At 31.4% G+C, this 24122-nt stretch overlaps 3 protein-coding genes across 4 annotated transcripts; 1 reads left to right on the top strand and 2 right to left on the bottom strand.

The window, feature by feature from the left end:
- Positions 1-3979: 3979 nt before the first annotated feature.
- LOC137806209 (uncharacterized) lies at positions 3980-11265 on the bottom strand. The gene is made up of 8 exons (XM_068606204.1): positions 10792-11265; positions 9179-9303; positions 6497-6534; positions 5916-6026; positions 5747-5826; positions 4798-4834; positions 4529-4570; positions 3980-4440 (listed from the first exon to the last, which is right to left on the bottom strand). The coding sequence occupies exons 1-8, from the start codon at positions 11035-11037 to the stop codon at positions 4349-4351; spliced, it is 771 nt and encodes a 256-aa protein (XP_068462305.1). The 5' UTR covers positions 11038-11265; the 3' UTR covers positions 3980-4348.
- A 1801-nt stretch (positions 11266-13066) lies between these two features.
- On the top strand, positions 13067-16291 carry LOC137806208 (uncharacterized). Of its 2 annotated transcripts, none has more exons than XM_068606202.1 (4): positions 13067-13217; positions 14035-14322; positions 15002-15268; positions 15645-16291. In XM_068606202.1, exons 2-4 carry the CDS (start codon positions 14080-14082, stop codon positions 16050-16052), a joined length of 918 nt encoding a protein of 305 aa, XP_068462303.1. In that variant the 5' UTR covers positions 13067-13217; positions 14035-14079; the 3' UTR covers positions 16053-16291. The 2 variants fall into 2 exon arrangements, with proteins under 2 accessions (XP_068462303.1, XP_068462304.1); XM_068606203.1 differs by having other exon boundaries at positions 13165-13217; positions 14014-14322.
- A 4984-nt stretch (positions 16292-21275) lies between these two features.
- On the bottom strand, positions 21276-21596 carry LOC137808823 (glycine-rich protein 3-like). The gene has a single exon (XM_068610103.1). The coding sequence runs from the start codon at positions 21594-21596 to the stop codon at positions 21276-21278; it is 321 nt and encodes a 106-aa protein (XP_068466204.1).
- Positions 21597-24122: the final 2526 nt, after the last annotated feature.

Raw genomic sequence — 24122 nt, 5'->3', positions numbered from 1 at the left:
ATTTTGTTGGAATTTAATTTCATATTTTGTTTTTTAATATTTTCTATTTTTACAATTTTTAAATTAAGTTAATTATCTGGCAAAGTCAGCTTACGAGTCACTCTACTTGCTTAGCAGTAATTAATTAATTCACTTGTAAAATTAAGGAAATTAATCATTTTAGTAAATAACATTAAATTTGTTCTAATTAAATAGATTAACTGTGTATCAATCTAGTTTTCCACTAATCATTAAAAATGCAAATTATATAATAAGAAAACAACTTTGTAATAAAGGTTTTAAAAATAAAAGCTTTAAAAAAAAAAAAAAAAAAAAAAAAAAATAAATAAATATATATACATATATATATATATATATATATATATATATATATATAATAAGAATACAACAACTTGTGCCTACCTACAACCGATGATTTTTTTCTCTTTTAAATAAAAAAAAGTTCATTTCATTTTATATATATGTCTAGTCTGCTTATTTTTATTTTTTAAGTAAACTTTATCTATTTCTTAAATAAGTGATTATTTAAAAATTTATTTATTTCTTTTAAGTTTAACTAAAATTGATCCTATATTTCACTATAAGAATTATAAAAAATGAACACTAATATCTGTTTCCATTGTATGATAATATTTATTGGAAAAACAAAATCCAGTTGAAGGTGATTTTGTTTGTTGAAGATGATTCATAGTTCTAAATTAAAAATACAAATTATTCTCTTATCTTTTCATCTTCTTTTTCCTTTTTCAATGGACACCTGAGAAAGCCATTGTTCTCTGCAATTAAAGTTCTCTTCATTAACCTTTAGAGTGAGAGTTTTAGATGCCATTTTCCTTCTTCATCTAAGTGTCGGTGATTCATGAAAAATCTTATTTATTATTGTCTCCTAAGGTTATTGAAGGTTTTTTTTTTAAATGTTATATTTGTTCTTTGATAAAATAATTATAAGATTCTTTCTTTTATTCCTTTTACTTTTACATCAGTATATATGATTACAAAATTAGATGAAAAATATGATAAAATTATGTAAAAGAATAAAAGAGTTAATAACATTGATATTGATGCTATTAATTGTTGAGGTTGAAGAAATTAATTATAAAAGGTTATATATTTTTATAACTTTCAGTAAAACCTTTTTCAATTAATTTCTTCAATCTTGAAATGTCAATAACATCAATATTAATTTATATATATATATATATATATATATATATATATTATAAAACTAAAATATTTAAATATATGATTTATTATATATTGTATTAAGATTATACTGTAGTAAAAAAATTAATTATGTACAAACCTTTTTCAATTAATTTTCTCAACTCTGAAATGTCAATAACATCAATATCAATGTTTATATATATATATATATATATATATACATATATATGATTTTTTATTATATAAAATTAAAATAATTAAATATATTAAAGTTATATTGTAGTAAAAAAATTAATTATATACAATTAAATTATATTGTAGTCTAAATAAACTTTTACAAAAAGCAACTACATAAATCAGCATTTACTATATTTCACTCTAAAATCTTTGCAACTACTCAAAATTTTCATTGGTTCCTTTATTTTTAAAAAGTAATGCTCTTATTGACTAAATTTTCTGCCAAATGCAAATTTCTCATTGGTTACTTTATTTTTTATTTTTTAAATTATTGACTAAATTTTCTTTTGACTATATTAGAAATGACATATTTCTTTTCATGTCTTTTGCAGTACTGAAGATTTGATGGGTCATGGTTATGCATAAAATACTATTTGGGCATATGATTATAACATATTTGTTTCTATTAATCATAAGTCACCAAAGTGATATAATGGGACAAAAAGTAAATAAAGTTTTATGAAAAGCAACATCACATTCTAAATACAAATTGGATTGGGCAGTATGATTCAAGCAAAGATGGTAATCATTTTCCACTGTCATTAATTAATTTTTTTAACCATATTATTGATATTTAGTATTTTTTATTTGACTCTCTTAATAATAATAACTAATGTTCATTGAGAAAATAAATTGATTATTTTTAGTGAACCTCTTCTCCTAATTTAATAATATTTTTTATAAATTCAAAATTTTACTTAAAGAGAACCAATCAAATAATTCTGGGACCCCATTTTCTTAATGTGTTTTGGACATGATTGTGCTTAAGGTGAAAAAAAAATCCAAATTGAAAAATCAAATTCATAATTATCCATATTAGTTTTAATTTATTTAAACGGATTTATTTCAAATCCAAATCCATATTTTTAAAATTCAAATTCAATCCATTTAATTGGATATGGATTAGATACAGTTTTGGATTATCTAAATTGCTTTTGGGATGAATTTTGACTTGACCCGATCCAAGTTAAGCCAAGACAATCCAGCCGAGCGGGCCCAGGTCGATGTCTAATCGAGCAGTCCCGGACCCATATCGGGCCCGGGCTGATTTCAAGCCGAGCGCGCCCGAACCGAGCATTCCCGAGCCGAACTCGAGTCGAGCAAGCCCGGGCTGATTTCGAGTTGAGCCAAACAGGCCAGGCCAATGTCGAGGTGAGAAAGCCCGGGTTGATGTCAAGCCAAACGGGCTCGGGTCAATGTCGAGTTTCCCAAGCCCGGGCCGATATCGAGTCGATTGAGCCCGGGCAGATGTCGAGTCGATTGAACCCGGACAACTCGACATCGACTCGAGCCCGCTCGACTTAACAGCCCACTCAACTCTACATTAGCCAGGACCCACTTAACTCGACATTAGCTAGGGTCCAATCGACTCAACATCGACCCGGGCTCGCTCTACTCGACATCTGCTCGAGCCTGGACGACTTGACATCGGTCCGGGCCAATCGACTCGACATCGGTCCAAGCCCAATCAACTCAAGGTCGGCACGACATCGACCCGGGCCCGGACGACTCGATAATGGCCTGGGCCCGGATGACTCGACATCGGCTTGAGCCCGCTCGACTCGACATAGACCCAGGCTTGCTCCACTCGACATCGGCCCTTGGCCGGGAGACTCGACATTGGCTCAGGCCCGATCGATTTGACATTTGGTCTGGGCTCGGACGACTCGACAATGGCCTAGGCCCAGATGACTCGACAATAGCCAGGGCCCAATCGACTCGACATAGACCCATGCTTGCTCAACTCGACATCGGTCCAGACCCAATCGACTCGACATCAGCCCAGGCCCGAACGACTCGACATTAACCTGAACCCGAACGACTCGACATCGATCTAGGCCCGGACGACTCGACAATGACTTGGGCCCAGATGACTCGACATTGGTCAGGGCCCACACGACTCGACATAGATCAAGGCCCACTTCGCTCGACATCGGTTCGGGCTCGTTCGGCTCGACATCGGCCAAGACCCAATCGACTTGACATCAACTCGGACCCGCTCTACTCGACATCGACCCGAACCCGCTCGTCTTGACATCGACCCGGGCCCGCTCGGCTCGACATTGGCCAAGGCCCAATCGACTCAACATAGACCCAGGCTTGCTCCACTCGACATCGGCTCGGGCTCGTTCGGCTTGACATCGACGCTTGCCCGGGAGACTCGACATTGGTCTGGGCCCGAACGACTCGACAATGGCTTGGGTCCAGATGACTCGACCACGGCTCGAGCCCGCTCGGCTCGACATTGGTTAGGGCCCAATCGACTCGAGAATTTCCAATTTCCAATTATTTTAAAAATATGAAACAACCTGAAATTATATTACAAAATAAGCTTTTAGTAAAATAGACCTTTTTTCTAAATTTCTTTCTACTAATAGTTAAAACTCACTAATTTGTAATCTTTAATCTATAGTAATAACAAATTTTAATGAATCCCTTTTTCTCACCTTCACTAAAAAAACTGTGTAAATTACATCAATGTGTGTAATTAAAACATAATTATTTTAGCTTCCATAGAAAACATTGTTGTCATTATTTGCTCAAACTAAAATTTAATTAATTATTCAGTGCCTGACTATTTGATTAAGAAAAGATTCATATTCAATTTGACTTCTAAAACATCACTAATAATCATTACATACAACTTCCAACTACTTTAGACAAATTACAAAAAGTGTTCAATACTTGCCTAAATATTTGATATTAATTTACACTACCAATGTTGACAAAAAGAAAGAATGAAGAGAAAAACTAAGATTAAATGTGTCACCAAGAAAGATAAAATGATTCCAAGTTCAAAAAAAAGAACTTATCAGGCAGGGACAACAGATAGATGTCACCATAAATTATGTTAAAATTCCAGAACCGGTTCTGCAAAAAATTATGCTTATTGGTTCTGGTTTAACTTACCTTTTCTGTTAATCTGGCCAACCATAATCACTCAGCTCTATATCAACTTAGCCCTTTTTGCTGATATTGATTTTCTTCTTGAGATGATCTCAGCAGCCCAACTTTTTCCTATTTCAGTTTGAAACTTCCCTGAAGACCAGGTAAAAGATGAAGTGATTGACAAAGGTTCAAATAAAATTTATGAGCATTTCATTTATAGCTAGAGTTTCAACTCTACCTGCAGTTGAAAGGAAAAATTCATCCAACACTTTTCCATGTTCTGCACAAGATATATAAAATTTGAGATACTGGCATTCCAAGGCGTATCATGATGAAGAGTATGTACCAAAAGCTAAAGTACCATTCACTTTGGGAAGAACTATCAATTATCAACTCATTCAACATAAAAGAGCTGGAGGAATTCAACTGTCTCAAGAATTCCAAACTTAAAGTGGTGTCACAGTAGGAATTCAACGGCCACATGCAATATATCTATTTATAACGTACCTATTTCATACTCCAATGCTTGTAGAATCAGTTCAACCTGATCAGAATGTTAGGAAAAGGACAAAAATACAATTAGAAATGAACTGCAGTGTCATGAAAGCATAAAAGGCAATGCAATTTATACTTTAACTATGATATTTTTTTGCCTAAATTTGTTACTAAAAGTTTTAAACTCCTTATATATAACAACTTTCACGTTTCCCTTAATTATAAAAAAAAAAATTGGCATGTAGAGGTCATGTGCCATGTCATGTCTGTGCAATATTTTTTGCCAAAACTGTACCAACTGAATATATATAGTTTTTTAATTCTCTGCAATTAATTTTGTATAGCCGGTATTCAGAGAATCAAGATCTTTTCTTTATGTGTGGAACATACTATCTGTCCTAGTCTCCAACCATAGACAAATCTAAATGTTATTTATTTGGTAAATTCTGTTGGATTTAAGAAAAAAAACAACTGATTGTTATAATGTAAGCTTTGGAAACTTGATGGGTGTACATCATAGGATTTGAACTTGGTGGTGCATTAGAGTTGATATGGATTGTTGATGCCCAGAGGAGGAGGAAAAATGGAACATGAAAATTTATTACTAAAAGATTAACTAACTATACACTAACATACTCTAACAATACATGGGATTCATTACATTGTACTTTGAATCTAAGTGTTAGTCTTTTACTTCGACTAAATTGAATTTATAGGCCTCATATTCCTTTCTCTCAGCCTTATCTGATATAGCACAGAAACAAACATTAAGCCACTTATTCTTGCAGTGGAAGAGTAAGACAGCTAAATTCCTATGGAAAAATATTATTGGGATCCTAGGTGAGCATTGGGTGGTGTGCACTTGTATATTGAAGGCAGTTTCTGATGATTTGATATAAAGGACATGCCATTATGAGAAAACTGATAAAAACAGTTTTCATACTAGGGAGCACATTTGTACCTTGTCAAAATCCTTCACAAGATTGGCCTCTAAAGAAGAATTGTTTTCATACTCTGCCCAAAGTTCTTTAATCTCTTCAGCTGCAATAAGACAAAAAGTGACCTTCAGTAAATTTGAGGTCAAATTTGGAATCTCAGTAAAAAAATTCAAGAAAAATAATTTATGAAACCTCTCATCCCTCCACCAAGAAGTTCACACATTTTGTTCAAAGCTTCCTGCTCCCTTCTGCTCTTTTCAGCCTTGGGCACACCATCAGAAGGTGTTATATCTCCTACAATAGCTGTTGAATGCAAAACCAAAGTCAAACTTCAATAAATTATAAATCACCAATGTATCAAAGAAGACTTGATACCTTAACGAATTCCTATGTATACTTGAAGAAAAACAATGTGTTCAGTAATCACAATCACATACAACTAATTAAAAGTTCATATAACAAAGTCAAATAATCCAACGTACTTTAATTGAATCCTTTTTATTTTACATATTATAATGAAATATGTAATACAGCTGAAAATGAAATGCAATACCTTTTTTCAAATGTTTATCAGGCTATGTTTGGTCCACTTTCTTTTCCAGCTTAAAAATTACTTTAAAATTAAAGCTCAAAATAAGAGCTTTTAAAAATAAAGTAGAAGTTGTTTTGACAGTTTTCACTTCTTGAGCAATTCATCCAATGTAAAATTTTCCACTAAGATTTAACATAAGGAAATACAGCAACATTTCAATCAGAGGAAACGAGAAAGATACCTTCTGCAATATCATGCACGAGTGCTATTTTAATACATCTGTACAGCAGGAAAAAAGAGTTTAAAGAGAAACTCAAGGGGATAACCTAAAGCAAATCTAATAATAAATATAAATAAAAGGAATCTTACTACAACAAAAATAAATCTACAAAGATAAGAAAGTTTTGGACCAAAATCAGTGAGGTGAGAAAAAAATATACTTGCTCATACTATTACACAATTAGACAGATAATATTCACAAGGGAAAAACAATCTATTATTTTGGGTTATAACGAGAGTGTATAGCTTACATTTGCGTAAGCTGTCTAGACTGAACTGAGTACAAATTACAGATCTCATAGAAAGAGAAATATCTCACTAATCTGTGACAACAACAAATTACCTAGCAGCTTTGCAAATGGATTAGAGGGGTCAAGCTTGAACAGGAACTTTGAAAAGGGAAATTCATTGTCCAGCCATGATTTAACGCGAGATTTTATTTTTTTTAAAAGAGGAGAAATAAAACAGCAAAACAGTAGAATGGTATGGCCCTAGCTTAAGTCAATATCTCTAGCAGCACAAATTGTTTCTTATTTTAGGTTATTCTTTCTAAGAAAGGCTGGTTCAAAGTGGTAAAAATGATCTATTGCAGGATTTGCAACTTAAGCCATAAAACAAGCTAACACTGAAAACTTAATAGTTAGTACATTGTTCAAAACCAATGTCGTTAAAATTGCAAACTCGCATGATTCTGCGAGTATGGAAGAGGAACCAAGCTAATATGGAGGGTGGATCCCATGCTGCGCTGAATCGGAGCGAGTATGCGATGACGCTTGCTGAATCGGGGGATTGTGGGTTGTGTCGATCCTTCTCGTCTTCTGATGCTAGGATTTGATGGCCCATTATTGATTAAAAAAATCCGACTCAACCTAGAAAAGGTTCAACACTCATTACCTTTTTTCTGCTAGGGTTGCAATTGCAAATAAAAAACGAAGAAGACCCACGAGGCATACGTAGAGCCTTCATGAGTCACGACCATCGTCGACACTGCAGCACTCATCGATGGTCACCACCTTCGTAGTCCCCGACGCTCGCTGCCTTTGCAGTTCCCGAAGCTTGTTGCCTTTGCAGTTCCTGAAGCTTGTTGCCTTCGCAGTCCGAGGCGATCACTTCTATTATCCTTCTTGCTTCTGTTTTGCTTGCCGCTCTATTCCTTTTGTTGTAGTGTTTGTCGGTCGGTTCCTTTGGTTGTTTTGCTGGTTGCTCAATTTATTTAGAATTTGAAGGGAAAAAAAGTGGTGTCAAGTGGTTTAGGTTATGCTCCTAGAAGAGGAAGTGGAATTGGAGCAAGGACTGATCTAGCATGGAGTCATTATGTTTCTATTGACGGGAAAGCAAGAAATGTGAAATATAACTATTGTGAGATAGTATTAACCGGTGGGATTTAAGCATCATCTAGCAAGGACTTCAAAGGATGTTGGAGCATGTATAGCCGTTCTTAAAGATGTTAAAAAATTAATGTTGGATGTGGTTTCTGTGCACAACAAAATTTGATTAAAAAAATCAATAGCTAGAGAAGGCTTTATGGGATAGTATAGTAGCATAGGTGAGTTAGAAAAAGACTAAGTCAAGAAGAGAGTGAGGAGTTGTCAAGTATTTTCAAGAAAAGGGGTGTTCATACTACTACCAATGTCATTTTCAAAAAAAGTGATAGGAAGGATGCGTGTCAAGAAATTGCTCTATTTTTTTAAACAATGTTATTCCATTTAATGTAGAAGAGTTCAAGAGGATGCTTGAGTTGGTTGCAAAACATGGTGTCGTATTTAAGCCACCATCATACCATGAAATTAGGGTGAAATATTTGAAGCAACAAGTTGAAAAGACCAATCTGATCTTGGAAGTACATAACCTATTTTGGAAGAAAAATGGGTGCACAATAATGACATATGGATGAACTGATAGGAGGACTATAATATTTTGTGGTAAATAGTCCAAATGGGGATGTCTTTTTGAAGTATATTGACATTTCTAACATATGCAAAACAACTGAAAAAAAAAATGCAGGATGATGGATGATGTTGTTGAGGAGGTTGGATAACAGAATGTCATCCAAATTGTAACCGATAATGCAGCAAATTACAAGGCAGTGGAGAATTGTTAATGCAAAAGAGACGAAAGTTATTTTGGACACCTTGTGCAGCCCACTGCATTGATTTAATGTTGGAAGATTTAGAGAATCATGACACAATAGTATTATTCTGTATCCCCTTTCCAATCCTCCCAGGATCCTTGAGTTTCACAACATTGTTCCAAACATTGAATGAATGCAAGAACCCATATAATTTACCCTTTAGTCTTCAAGGACATTCTAAAGATTTATCAAAAAGGCCAATAAAGTAAACCAAACCGAATATAACAAAGCATGGGATAGAAAGGAAATAATGTAAAACATAAAGGCCACGACTACTTAATAGAAGACACAATTCATTGAAACCTTTCAACATTCATCAAATGGAACACATGTTCCAAGCTAAGTGATTTCAATATCCAACCAAAGACAATACTAAAGCAATGTACCCTACTTTCACAGCTTCAACCATGGAATCTAAGCATGCATCTCATAATAAAACAAAACAACAAACCAACAACAAAACAGAAATGAGCATCACACAAGTATGTATATATTGAGAATTTCAATGTAAACCTTTCTCTATTCAATCCTGGAACATCACCAGCAATCAACGCCATTAAAGCCATGCGGTACATATGATCAGCAATCGATTCAGCACCTTTTATCCCATGATTAACCCATCCTTTCCTTTTTGTGGTCTACAAGGCATATATATATGACAGAGAGAGACCATATTACTTTTTTTCAGTATAAAAAATCTAAAAAATACTAGGATACAAATGTATAGTACAAAAAAGAAAAATCTTAAGCTTCCTAAGTCAAAGTGTGCACATTTATGACAGGTATATTGTTTCAGCATATGAAAATGACATGGGAAAGAATATGTTACTGACGATAATGACTCTATTTTAGTTTATGTGTTTTCATAAAAAAATGTACCGATAGTAAACCTCCAATAAGAGGGTCTATGCTTAGAAGAATAAGAATGACAGCGGTGGAGTAAATCTTAGTGGCTACTAACAGAGAAATAAAAAAAACTGGTAACTGAAAATACGAGAGTAAGAGTGCTGGATCCCTGGTACATAATAAACCTTTACAGTTTAAAGGTTTATTATAGGAGAAAGAAAGGATTAAATAAAGGACAGAAACATTTTTTTATACCTGTTATTATTAGTTGGAGTTTTTTTATGCTTCTGTTACATTTGTTAAAGAAATGTATTTCCCTTCATATAGGTGCCCTGGTTTCAACATGAACAGGGTAGGAAGTTTTTGACTGTGTAAACTGGAAATTCCAATGTAGAAAAAGAGAGTGCTCCTTTTGGGGATGAACGTGTTTACATTGGTCTTTGAAATTCTTGATACTCGGAGAAATAGATATTCCAGTGACCTATTCTTGAGAGAAGGAGGAGTAATTGTTATTCTCACTACAGTTTGGCAATCTCAGAGAGTGAGTCCTAACAAAGTGAATATATTCTTGATTTAAATTGAAGTATCTCAACTAAACTCACTTTATATCAATGATAAACACATTCTTACTTTCTCACTTTACACATCCATTAGAAGAGTTAAATCCTTGTCAGCTTTACTACAAATGCATCTAGTGTTCTTCCCCTAAGTAAATTTCATTTTAACGTTAATAAGATCGAACTGAATATCTATTAGAAATACATTCAATTTCTAAGGCTTCTTTACCATCAGCCTTTTCAACCCTCACTGTTACAAACCAACCCAATAGTATAATTTGAAAGTAGCCACAAACTATCAACAACAAAGAAAACAGCCAATTCCCCAAGAACCCTTCTCATGCAATGGTACTACCAATAAAAGATGCACACACCTTCAACCACACAAGCATGCGTTTCCTTAACCAACACAAAAAGGGAACACTTTCTTACTTTCACCATTTCCAGTACAAGGGGCCATTTGAAAGTGTTCATTCGACATTATAAAACAATGTTAACAGAAAACAAAAGGGCAGGTGACACTCACAAACCTACCCAACCGACGCAACATAAAGAAATGACATCATACATAAGATCACAAAAACCATAGTTTTTTTATTCTTTTCCATAAAAGGGGGTAAAACGGGAAGTCCAAGATCACACATGCAACAGAAGATAGAACCAATGAAACACAAATTCCACAGGAAAAATTAAGTGATTGTTCTTGTGGCATTTGTAAGGTACCTTAAGGCGGTGACAGAGAGTGAGAAAATCAATCACCGACGAAGAAGATGATAACCCAACTGCAGCATGAGAGTGTTTCTTGGCCGAACCGACGGCATCCGAGCCTGAGGCCTGGGACCGAACCGAGACGAGCCTGAGGGTGGGAGTGCGGAAGAAGATCGATGGCGCGAGAAGCGAGCGAGAGAGCGAAGCGCGATGCAGCGCTGGAACGCAACAACGGGGAGTGGGTGAATAATGAATCGCCATTTGTTTCGTTGTTTTTAAGGAAAAAAATGTTTTGTAAAATTTGATGTTGTCGAATGAAGTGAGAGAGAGGAAATGAAGCGTTTTGATCTTTGTGGGACAATGTTTTTTGAGTGTGTTTGGTTTGGTGGCCGAGTCGTGTGATGTTGGTTTGCGATGGTTGGTTAACGATGAAGCTATGTATTGGGGTTAAGTCGTGAATGGTGGAAATTGTTTGAACATGACTTCACCATATTATTATAAAAATAAAAAATAAATCATTTTAAACTTGTTATAAAAATAATTATGTTATAAAAAAAATTAAAATATATTTATATATAAATCTTTATTATCAATTTATTTATATATATATAAAATATAATTTTTTTCTGTATTTTTTATTCGTGTGCATATTAGAGTTTATGTTACCTAACTTGTACCATTTAAAACACAATTTACAATTTTTGATGATATTATTTTATTTCAATAAATTAATACTTTATATTTCGATGTATTTAAATTTTAGATATATTAAATCAAATATATTTATTATTATTTTATGTAACTTGATCTATTATATTCATAACTATATATACTCTACATTAATATATACACCAAACAGAAAATTTCTTTATATTGATCCTCGCTGGGCGCGCATCTTTATTATTTTTTATTATATGAAAACATATATAAATTTATTAATTTTACAAATAAATAATTAAAAACTAAAAAATTAATCAATTTACATATAATTTACAATTTAAAAAATTAATACGATTTAAAATATATTAATGAATATATTTATGTTTATCTATAATAATATTTATCTTTATGTTGACTCAGGTGGGGAAAAGATGGGTCTGAGGGAGAGAAAATTAGGAGGAGTAGAAGAGAGTGGTTACATAATGACTTTTTATTTTTTATTAAAAAATAATATTTATAAAATTATTTATTATTTATTGTAAATATTTAAGATAAATGTTTTTATTTAATTTTTTGAAGATTTTTAAATTAGTTAAAAGCATTTTTTATTTAATCAAATTACTTTTACTAATATTTTAATATATATTTAATAAAATATTTTTATATGTTTTAAATTAAACTAAATAAAACATTTTTTTAATTTAATCCCTTTTAAACTTTTATCTTTTTTATGTTTTTTAAATTTATTTTATTTCATTTTATTTAACTGTTTGGAGTGAGCACAAGGAACAAGAACAGCAAGAGAGAGAGCGGAGGGGCAATTTCATCTTTTACATACTTGTAGGGGTTGCAAGAAGAACTTTCGGGGTTTCAAAAGGTAACTTCCACAAAGCCTGCACCCCAACAAATGGCTGCCTGCACCTCAATTATTTGGAAAATATCATTTTATCCTTCTTAAAAATGATTTCCAAATTACTTTTTCTGGAATATTTTCATAATATACTTTCCAAAACATATTATGAATTACGGATTTATCATTCTAAAAATTAAAAAAATATATTCCAAAAAAAATATTTCATAATAATCTTTTGTTTTTCGAATTTTCTATTTCAGAAACACACTTTACTTAAACACCTTTTACTTACATAAGTCCTATTCTAGAAGACAATTTTTTCTTGCACCATATCAATTCTAAACTCCACCTTATCATTTTTCTAAATTTTCAAAATTACCCTTATTCCAAATTTAAAAATCCAGAATAGTAAATATAATTCAAAAATAAAAAATACATTATGGATAAAAAAATCTGGAAAATAATTAAAAAAAAATCTGGATAAAAATATCCAGAATTCAAAAATGTGTTATGGATATCTAAATCCAAAATATTTTCAGATAAAAGGTTTTTGAAGTAATTTTTATTTACACCTTCTTTTATTTAAGGTTATTTCTGTCATTTTGAAGGGATATTTTTGTCATTTTTCAATAAGAAGTTGGGTGCATCTTGGAATTGACATGGTGCAGGGAGCATTTTCCATTCTGGAATCACCCAAAATTATCAAGAATAATTCTGGTATTTCAAAGAATGTAGAGGTGCAGGAAGTAAAATGTAGGGGTGCAGGAAGAAATACCTATGATCTAAATGGGTAATATTTTTTTCCTTTGGCCCATTGAAAAACGACGTCACTCACCTTCTCCAAACGACACTGCGTTCTCTAGTATCAGTGGATGAGACGAGAAGAACAAAGCGAGCAGTGAGCGCCATCGGATAATTCGCTACAGAGGTAACGGTTTCTTTCGTTCCTTCAACACACGTTTCCTTCGAAATCCTCTGTTCTTCCATTTATGTGCTTTTTGTAGGGAAATAGTTGTGTTGAGTTGATGTTGTTTTTGGGGTTTAAGAATTTTGATTGTTGGTGCTAAACACGCTTGTTTCAATGTTGCATATCTTATTCATTTCTCAGAGAACTAGCTCCACATGTTTCACTTCGGGATTTTGTTTCGTTTTAATAATCACATCATGAAAAGAAAATGTTAGTGGAAGGGACTTATTTTTTTCGATTTGAACTCATTTTTTATAAATTATTGAAGAAAATGATGCTGGAGATATGTCATTGTGTCTCTTGTTGCATGTTTAGTGGCGTGGTAGCTAGTTTTCTAAAAACTGACAGAAGCAATTTGAATTGAAGTCTGATTATGTGAAATGCTAGTGTCTATGAGCTTACACTTGGGGATTTTGTTTCAATATTCACGTCATGAAAAGCAAACGTGTTGGTGGAAGGGATTTATTTTTCAATTTTGGCTTGATTTTATATGCATTCTAAACTCATTTCAAACCTATTTGATGTTAATTGTTTTCTGGGTCTTATTTGGGGGGAAGGGGCTGTTATGTAATGACTATTTTCTCTCTCTTTTTTCTGTGAGGTTTTGGTTAAGTTGTTGTTGAAGGTGGCAGTGTTTTGTTTTGCAAATTTTTGAAGAAAATTATGCTGGAGACGTGTCATTATGTCTCTTGTTGCATTTTTAGTAGTGTGGTAGCTACTGTTTAAAAAGTTTCGACTTAACCAATTTGAATTGAAGCTTGATTATGTGAAATGCTAGAGTGTAATGTTTGAAACTCGGGGGTAGCTGAGCTGTTTGACAAAAATGAACATTGCACAAGTTACTGCATGCCAGCCTGGGATTTCTGGGAAAAATATATCTCGGTTGCACAAGCTTCATTCAAAACCATATGGTTTACCAAACAGTTTTGGTCCTTGCTCTTGTGCTCTACTCACCGTAAGAGCAAGACAATCGTTTGGCTTGAAATGTTGGCCTATTTCACAATCTCGGAAACCTCTCCATATTTGCTTAGCTGGTGAAAAAGGGATGATGGGAAATGATGATGAGGTATTGCATATTATTTTGACTTTTGCTTTAGTTTGTTGTTGTTAGAATGTCATAACATGTTAAGGTTTAATGTAAACATGCATATAGTACCCTAATGAAATGGAGTGTAATCAATGATTTGGGGTATGTGATCTTTTTGACGAAGAAAAATCTCCGATCAAGTTACTGCAAGTTGCTATTTTAGTTAAAGAATTATGTTAGGAAATGACGAAGCTAAGCTGCAGGAAGCTGTGTTTTTTAAGAAATATTTTTAGCAGTAGACCAAACAGTTAAATAGAATAGACGAGAAGTAACCCTTTTCTTTTCAATGCCTCTGAAGTACAAAATTGTCATTAATTTTGTCTATCATGGTGAATCTGTGGGAAATGGGAGAGAACTACTCTTTTAGTTATATATACATATTTTCTATTTTAGTTAAAGAATTGTGTTAGGAAATGATGAAGCTAAGCTGCAGAAGGCTGTGTTTTCGCAGTAATATTTTAGCAGTAGACCAAACATTTAGAATAAAAATAGACTAGAAGCAACTCTTTTCTTTTCAATGCCTCTGAAGCACAAGAATTGTCATTAATTTTGTCTATCATGAATCTGTGTGAAAGGAAAGAGAACTACTCTTTTAGTTATATATATGTGTGTGTGTTGGGATATTCCTACATTTTACTGACATTATAAATGTAATCAGAATTCCCCATGGAAATCTATTGAGAAAGCTATAGGAAAATTTAAGGGGCAAAATTCAATAGAGGATGTGTTACGGCGGCAAATTGAAAAGGGTGAATACAGTGGTGGTGGTGGCGGGGAAGTGAAACCACCAGGAGGAGGAGGCGGCAACAGTGGTAGGGGTGGTGGTAGTCCTGATGGCTCTGGTGATTCAGAGGATGAAAGCCTTGCTGAGATGTGGAAAGAAAATCTCCAAGTGTTTCTAGCTACCCTTGGCTTTATATTTCTGGTACTCTCTCTTTTGATGTGTCATGTGTGCACAAATAAGTTTTTTTTTTCATTTAGCTCAATTCTGAAGTATTTGTTTTTATTGTGTGTGAAAATTAAGATTATGAAAACGGGAAGGTGACGTTTAGGTGGAAGTAACATAATAATTGTGTGTATTATTAATGAAAGAAGTCTTCCGAGTTGTACTAGTGTATGATGTAAAATAATGATAGAAGTAGCTAATTGCAGAAGTACATGAGAGTGTAGGAGGCTTTTAAGTTTGTAAAAGATGTCCATATGCAAACTTTTGATGGTATAGAGTCACATTGGACATGAAAAATGATTAGAAGTTAATAGGACATACGCCATTCCTCATTTCTTACACATACTTTTTGCAGTACATTTATATTATCACTGGGGAGGAACTCACAAAGCTAGCTAGAGACTATATCAGGTATATATTCGGTGGAAGTCAGAGTGTTCGACTGAAGAATGCCATGTATCAATGTGGTCTGGTCTACAATACCCTGACGGCACCGAAAGAAGAGGAAGATGACTGCGAGTTTTGGTTGGAGGAGACCATTCTGAATACCCCAACATGGTGGCACGACCCTGCTGATTACCGGGAAGTCCTTAAAAATTACTTTCTATCAGGATCAGATGAGGCCATGGAGATGAGGAATTACTTGGGACTAGAATCAGATGAACATGTTAGGTATTACTTGGAATCAGAAGATGAAGACGAAGATGATGAAGACGAAGATTATGGAGATTATGAAGATGACAATGATGCAGATGACTATTAAATAATTTTTCCCTAGACTCCAGAGCATCCAGTTTTGCTCTCTTTCAGCTATCTTCTCTCAAGTTTAATGGATCTCTGTATGCGTTGTATCATCCTGGTTTTAGTGGATTACCCTTTCCTGCATTTAGGGTTTATATGAACTGAAGTTTATGTGCTGTGTATGTATTTGTTCTATTCATGCTTTTGTTTAATAATTGAATTTAGATATTTTCATCATCTAATTAACATCTAATTTGGTTATTCGTGATTATTCTCTGTTACGGAGTTGTTGGGTTCATTCTTCTTCCCATTTTTGTTATGCAGAATAGAAATAGTATTTGTAAAAGATTTTTTTAAAAAAATGGGTTGAAATTAAATATTTCTTTTGAGTGACTTTTTAGAATATTTCAAAAAATATTTTAAATTATTTTTCTAAAGCAAATATTTTCTTTAGAAATTGCTAAAAATTCTTAGCATCTTCTATAAAGAAAGTTGTCAAAAATTATTAAGTGTCATTAACTAACTTTAATTAGCACCCAGATTGATCCCTAAAATCTTCAATCCATCATACAAATTGATCATGATAACACAATCCGTTTGTAGGTAAGGCTTTCCAAGATAATGCTTATGTATATTCGAAGATGATTGTTGTAGGTGTTGAGATTGACATGCTCCTATTTTGGATTCGTTACTCAAAGACCATCCTACAATCCAATCACATATGAAATTGATAATCACATATGGTATTATATATTGTAATTTTCACTAAACATTGTTAGATAATTTAAATCAAAGATAAAACATATTATTCAATAAGATATTTAATCTAAATTTTGTTATCCAATCAATCATTTTTATTAGAACGTCTATTATAAACACATGTATGTTATAGATGTTTAGAGAGTATATTAAAAATTGTAGCAGTATAAAACATTGTTAGAACAATCAAGATACAAGTAAACCATTCAATCAGCTTTTGTTATCATCAAAACATAAAAACATAAACTCCACACATGATTTTTTGATAAACAAACTATCTAGTGTCTCAATAGACCTCCTAGGGACTTAACAGACCATCTGGACAAATCATCCAAATTATTCAAGGTCTCGATAAGTTCAAGGTTATGTCGTTCCTCTTAAAAGATTCTTTCTCATCTACTTTATTAGAGGTTTATATAATTATCTGATAAAACAAAAGACCAACATCATATATTTTGATTAAATGTTATATGTTAAGGCACTAACATATTTATCAAAAAAGTTTTATTAAAAAAAAAATTAAACCTACTTATTTTATCAAAAAAGTTGTGGCCTTTAATATGGTAAGGCACTAACATATTTATAGAGAAAAATATTGATCATATAAGGAAAGAAGTATTACTACACGATAAAGTTCTTTACTATATTAATATGTAGGTGATATTATTTTATGAGTTTTAGTGTTAACTTTTAGGATAGAAGAAGGAGCAAAATCAAATGAAGCTTCCATTGGTATTTCTTAAAGTTTGTAGCAGAAGATGAGACAAAAAGTGGAGTCCATGAAGATGCTAAAAAAAATGGGACGGTGGTGTTTCCCTTTCAAATTACTCTTTTATTGTATCAACTTTGTTCCCTTCTGTTTGCTTCTCTGCCAAGCATATTCCTCTCATCTTCTCAAACTTTCATAATAATCTTAATTAATATTTTTAGTCTTCTTGTCTTAATTTACCCTATCTAAATATTTTAAGAAAATCAATTTTAAATCTGAAAAAATAATATATTTAGAGAAACTCCAAATGATACAATTGTAAGTTACATAGAACTATAAACATTCAATAGTTTTCTATAAAAATGTATTTTGCTTTTACAAATATAACTCTCAAACTATAATTACATAGTATACTACTGGAGGTTGAACACTCACATACACGTAAACACTCCACCAACTAACTTCTTAGCCATCCCGTTTACATTTAAGATTAATCAGCAATGTCATTAAGTAGGTATCACACAATCATTCAAATTATGATTAATAGGTAAATTAAACTCAGTTGGGTTGTATTAGTACATAACGTCCTAAAACTAAAATCATATTTATAAATAAGAGGTTAGCCTCCAAAAAAAGGTAATGAAACTCTAATCCTATAAAATCTTTGACACTCTTATCCTTAAAATTGACTTAAGCGTCAAAGTTTCATCGCAAATACTCTTACAGAGAAGACTGAAAGAACGATAAGACTGAAAACTAAAACACATAACAAGTGAGGAACACTCCATCCCTACAATAGTACTTTGTAAGAACACATAGTATCTTATCTTTGTGTGCTAAATTTTTAAAAAAATAACAATAGAATGATAATAAGATAGTATGTAAAGATAGTGCATAATTTTTTTTATGGTAGTTTTAAAAAAAATCTTAAGGGTAGATGAATAATCATATCATTCTAAAATTCTATTGTAGTGTCATAAACTAAATGACAGAAAAACATTAAGAAATAATATGAATATTCTATAAAATTTCATTTATAATATAGAAGGATAAAGAAGGGTTATAATTATAAGTAGATCCCATGAAGTGGTAAAGATAATGAGAATTGGAAAACGTAATACGCAAGTGGAATTTGATGAGTCATAAAGCTTTAAGAGTATATAATAAGGACATAATGCCCTTATTGATTGGGGTAGCAAAAATAGACATAGCAAAGGATGAGTCCTACAATCTCTCTTTCTTCAAATATAAAAACAATAATAAGGTCAATTATGTCGACATGAACCAAATGCATGCATGTGGACCACATATCATGTCTTTGCTAAAAACTTATCCTAGCTCAAAATTACAACATCAAATTTTATATTTTTTTATTAAATTCAAAATTATTTTAATTTTATTCATACCAAGTATTTAATTCAATCTTGCTTTAAAAGTTTGGTCGAACAATTTTAGTGAAACTAACTTCTTCTTTTTTTCTAACTTGTTTTTATTTATTTTTAGCGATTGAATAAGTCTTTTACATAAAACCTCCCATTATTAATAGTTTATAATTTATGAAATTTATAAACTTTTTTATTAGAAGTCATTTAGATGGAGTGAATTATTATGTGTGAAGAATCATTTAATTTTTTTTTTATAAAAAACTTTCATGTTAGGCATCACTATGCTACTTGACATCTCAGCTAGGCTAGACTGACACCTAAAGTAACAACAATCATTTGTCATCACATGAAAAAAGTATTATTAAAAAAAAATACAAAAATATGGGAGAGCTAGACCAAAACTCATATGTTAACAAAAACGATACATATGTAGACTATATTAATTTGAAGACAAATTTATTTTTAAAAGATATATTTATAATTAAGAAAGAAAGATATATATAAATAATTTTTTTGTCTCAATTTCTTAGAAAGTGAAACTTTTAGTCCCACTCAAACACAAGTCAAGTCAAGAACTACAATATAAGAAAAATTTGTTTTTAAACATATTTTCCATTTCTATAGACAAATTAAATTTCAACATCAAATACATAAATAATATTGTTAAGGTCAATGAAATAATTTACTAATTATTCCTAATAATGTTATTTTAAATACAATTCAAAAGTTGAAACACCTTTGAAACATGAAGAGAGTTCAATTTCCATAAACAAAACTTATCATTATCTTACCACAATTCTCTTTAAGTTCATTTATTAACCATATATAATTTGAAGTTATACCATTTTATGAATTTTCTCTTTTTATTTCAACATTTATTGAATTTTGAAAATAAACTTGAATAATCATCACTTGTGCCATTGAATATGCAACGAATTTTGGAATGAAATGGAAAGTTCTTGAATTTTATATATAATATATAGAATGGTCAATGATAGTCTAATATCATTTGATCCCAAAATCATGTGGCCACATGCATATCGAATACCTATCAAAGAAGATTTGCCATGTGAAGCTAAAGAAGCTTCACAAAATAGAATAAACAGAAAAAAGAAAAAAAAAGAGTTACTTTATCATCTTCTCAAGCCTCACACTTTAGAGATACCTCTTCCTATGTCTACTTTGATTCAAAAGTTTGCATCTAGATAGCAAAAAAAGTTATAATATTTAATAAGCAAAGTTTTGATTTTGCACAACTTTTTTTTTTACCCAGTTAATTTTTTTTTATAATTTTCTATTCACTACGAGAAAATCAATAAATAGTAACTAAATTTAGAGACAAAAAATAATTAGTCACTATATTAACTAAATGAAAGATTAATTTAAAGACTAAAAAATTATTAGTATCTAAAGTGGTTTATATTATTGATAAAAATTTATAAAATAGTCTATAAATTTGTATCTAAATTAGCTACTTAACTTTTAGTTCCTAATATTTTATATTCTAAATTGATCTTTAAAAGACTAATAGAGACTAATGTATAATATAAAATAGTAAGTAGCTAAAACATTGGTAACTAAATGTTAAGTACTAATTTAGAAATTATTTTATAATTTTTTTATTAATAATAGAAACTAATTTAGATATCAATAACTCTTTTAGTTTATAAAATGGTTTCTAATTTACTCAAATAATAACTAATTATTTTTGGTTTTTAAAATTAATTTTTATTTAATGATTTTCTGGTAGTGATTATATCACACATACTTTGTTTTTAAATTATAAATGCCATTGAGGTGTCTTTACAAATAAAATTATGTAAAGGGGAGATATGAATTAATGGATGAAAATATAAAGATTAAACCCAACTCATGTGGCAAAACTCAACCACCCAAAGTGGATTTGATTATTGTTAATTAATTATAGAGGTTTTGTGGACTTGTATCCATGGTGGAACCCATTGCATACATTAATTTCCACATGCTAGTGGGAGATTAGATTCCACATGATAAGAGTCCCTCCTACTCCAAAGGACCATAATAGCAAGTGCCACCCAACTTTTCCATCCTTGGAAAACCAAATTAATTATCATTCCCATAACCTAAAAACCTCCTTCACCCATAGTTTTACACTTCCCATGCACATTCCTCTCTTCAAAATCCAATGCCCTACAACAATCCCACACAAAAAACCCCATAATTCAAAGCCACCACCCCAATTCCAATCAAAACCAACCCACACTATGGCCACAAAAACCCATCAAACTAAACCATCAAAGATCTTCACTTTCATCCTTGTGCTTGCTTTTCTCACCACTCCCATCAAGGGTGAGGAATCAAGGAAGCTTGATGATAATGGTAATAATGAGAAGTGCTCACCATGTGAGGGTGGTTACACTCCACCACCACCAATAGTAGAGTATTTATCACCACCACCACCAATAATAGAGTATTTATCACCACCACCACCAATAATAGAGTATTTATCGCCGCCGCCGCCATCGTCGCCGCCACCGATCTTGTATCCATCTCCACCACCACCTTCACCCAAGAAACCTCCCTCAACATATTGCCCTCCACCACCATCATCAGCATACTTGTACATGACTGGTCCACCAGGGAACTTGTATCCAGTGGATGAGGATTTCAATGGAGCTAGTCCAAAAAATTTGGCTGTGTTCTTCCCACTTTTGGTGATTTTGTGCAGCATCATGGTGTTTTGGTGATTAGGTCAAGAAATTAGTTCAGATTCATATGTGTACAACAATTATTGATGGATTAAGGTAATAATAATTAATGCTCAAATAATTTTATTTTATTGTTTCAAATTAATGCTTCCTTCTTCTTCCTTTAATTTCTCATCCCAATTTGTACAATAATAATACCAATCATCCTTTTCTAATTTCCCAGAATTCTGAAAACTGTTCTTCTCTGTTAAATTTTTCCTCTCTTTTCTTACCTTACTGGGTTTTCTGATATGTTTGCACGAGATTGGTATTTTATTTATTTATTAATGCTCGTATTTTTTGGAAATGGTATATCAGTCGCAATTTAATTTTTGGAAACACTAAAAATAATATTTAATTTTAATATAAATAAAAAATTCAGAAATTATGTTGTAATCCACTACAAGAAAATCATGAAATAGAAATCAATTTTCAGAGACAAAAATAATTGTTAAATTGTTTCTAAGATGGTGTCTAATTAACAACAAAGGTTTTGGCTACCAAATTTAGAATCTAAATAATTGGTAGCAAAAACCTTAGTTGCTAATTAGATATCAATTTAGAAACCATTTAACAATAATAGAAACTATTTTAGAAACCAAAATTTTTTTAGTCTCTAAAATAATCTTTAATTTAGTCAGTATAGCAACTAATTATTTTTTATCTTTAAAATTGGTTTCTATTTCATGATTTTTTTTATATTGATCTTAAGTCTATTAAGATATGAACGCATAGGATGAGTAAAGAAGAATGATGTATTTAAATTGTTTTTGACTTTGAATTTTAAGTAATGACTTTCTTTCTTTCGATATAATTTGTCTTTAGAAAAAAATTCTACTTTTCAAGGTGTCCATGCTTCTATCTTAAATTTTTTTAAAATAATATTATTAAATCAATCACCGCATCAAAAATATTAATTAAATTTAAAAGACACATAATAATAATAAAAAATATACTTAAATTACTCTTGACCTAAATTATTAAGTTACGTGATATTGTTAAACGTACCAAAATAATTTTATATATTAAATTCATACCAATTTATATTTTTAAAGACTATATATATCATGTATATATATATATAGAATTATTTAAAAAGTCATAATCTTAATAATTCATAAACTTATAATAATATATATTTTTTATCTCTCTGAAACAAATATTCCTCACCCTGAATTAAGTTTGGGTTCTGGTTTAGAACCGAGTTTTAACGATTAAACCGGAGCGGACTTTCCGGTCTGATCATTTGAAACAGAAAACGGATACAATCTGGTCCACCCCTTTAGACCGGTTCTGTACCGGTTAAACCGGCTAACCGGTTATGTGTGGCTCCACGCACACGTATATAGAAGATAAAAAATGGGTGAGTGAGAATTGGTATCCATTTGTTTGTAATAAAAGATAGAAATATTACATATATATATATAATTAAACAAAATATCCAAATTAATCAATATATAACTAAAATTAAATTAGAAAACGAAAATAAACAATTGCCAAATTCATTAAGAATTCTACATTATTTTAGAAGTAAAAAGAGAAATTTAATTAAATAGAATAAATAGAGAATATAAGCAGGTAGCAAGAATCGAACCCCATTATTAAATATAGTAGACATTGATTCATTTTTATTTTGATTTTACATCTCTAATTCAATTATTTTGAAAAATTTGTTTCATTCCTTTTATAAAAAGAACAAGGGATAGAAAACAAAGAAAAGACATTAATTAATTATATCTAACTCATCATCTTATCGCTATTGTAAATATACAATTACAAGTAGTCCAACCAAAACTATTGCAATTAAACCTAACACAATTCCAAATAGAAAAACTTAAATGATATCATTGAAGTCGATTTTTAAATAATCATTGAACAAATTAATTAGTTATAAACTCAATGTGAGAGGTAACAAATGCAATGTAAATTCTAAACGTAAAGAACAAAAAACTATTCTTACAAAGACTAAGTAGATCTTCTTCTCGTGCACAACTAAGTAGTTCATGGAGTTTTGTTGTCCAAGGTATGATGAATGTTTCGGGTATGAGAGTACGTACTTGCAAAAGATACTTCGATATTAAAGTCAGTCTTAGGGTAGTTGAGAGAAAAAAGTTACTAAATGTAATCTTACATGTCCCAACTTCAACCTATTTATAGAGTTAGAATGATATTTTTTATGGATGAGCCTAGATCAGTATGGACATGATCCTTAATCTTGTGTTAATAGAGATGTATGATTGTTTATCATGATTGATTTGATTTAAGGTTATTACTTTAATAAGCGTTAATCTGATATTTGATTTGGAGTTGTTCTAGATTATGTATGAGGCTGAGATGGTCTCGACCACATAGAATAGTTGTGAATGAGTGTAAGATGATAACAATCATATAAAGTACACAAACTATTAAAAGTACCAGTTGATAAACATTAATATTAAAAATACACATATTGCATAATTAAAAATAAAAACTAGTACTTACAAAATAAGTTTATTCATAAAAAACACTTATAA

Source organism: Phaseolus vulgaris, chromosome 3 (assembly GCF_000499845.2).
Source record: "Phaseolus vulgaris cultivar G19833 chromosome 3, P. vulgaris v2.0, whole genome shotgun sequence".
Lineage (NCBI taxonomy): Eukaryota > Viridiplantae > Streptophyta > Magnoliopsida > Fabales > Fabaceae > Phaseolus > Phaseolus vulgaris.
Note: the sequence above shows the minus strand (reverse complement) of the source record. Positions and strands in the feature narration are given on the sequence as shown.

Coding starts and splice junctions, on each gene's coding strand:
- LOC137806208 (XM_068606202.1), top strand. CDS start 14,080: ATGAACATTGCACAAGTTACTGCATGCCAGCCTGGGATTTCTGGGAAA. Junction 14,323..15,001: donor TGATGGGAAATGATGATGAG/GTATTGCATATT, acceptor AAATGTAATCAG/AATTCCCCATGGAAATCTAT. Junction 15,269..15,644: donor CCCTTGGCTTTATATTTCTG/GTACTCTCTCTT, acceptor TACTTTTTGCAG/TACATTTATATTATCACTGG.
- LOC137806209 (XM_068606204.1), bottom strand. CDS start 11,037: ATGGCGATTCATTATTCACCCACTCCCCGTTGTTGCGTTCCAGCGCTG. Junction 5,827..5,915: donor TCTTGGTGGAGGGATGAGAG/GTTTCATAAATT, acceptor GTCTTATTGCAG/CTGAAGAGATTAAAGAACTT. Junction 4,441..4,528: donor ATTTTTCCTTTCAACTGCAG/GTAGAGTTGAAA, acceptor CCTGGTCTTCAG/GGAAGTTTCAAACTGAAATA.
- LOC137808823 (XM_068610103.1), bottom strand. CDS start 21,596: ATGATGCTGCACAAAATCACCAAAAGTGGGAAGAACACAGCCAAATTT.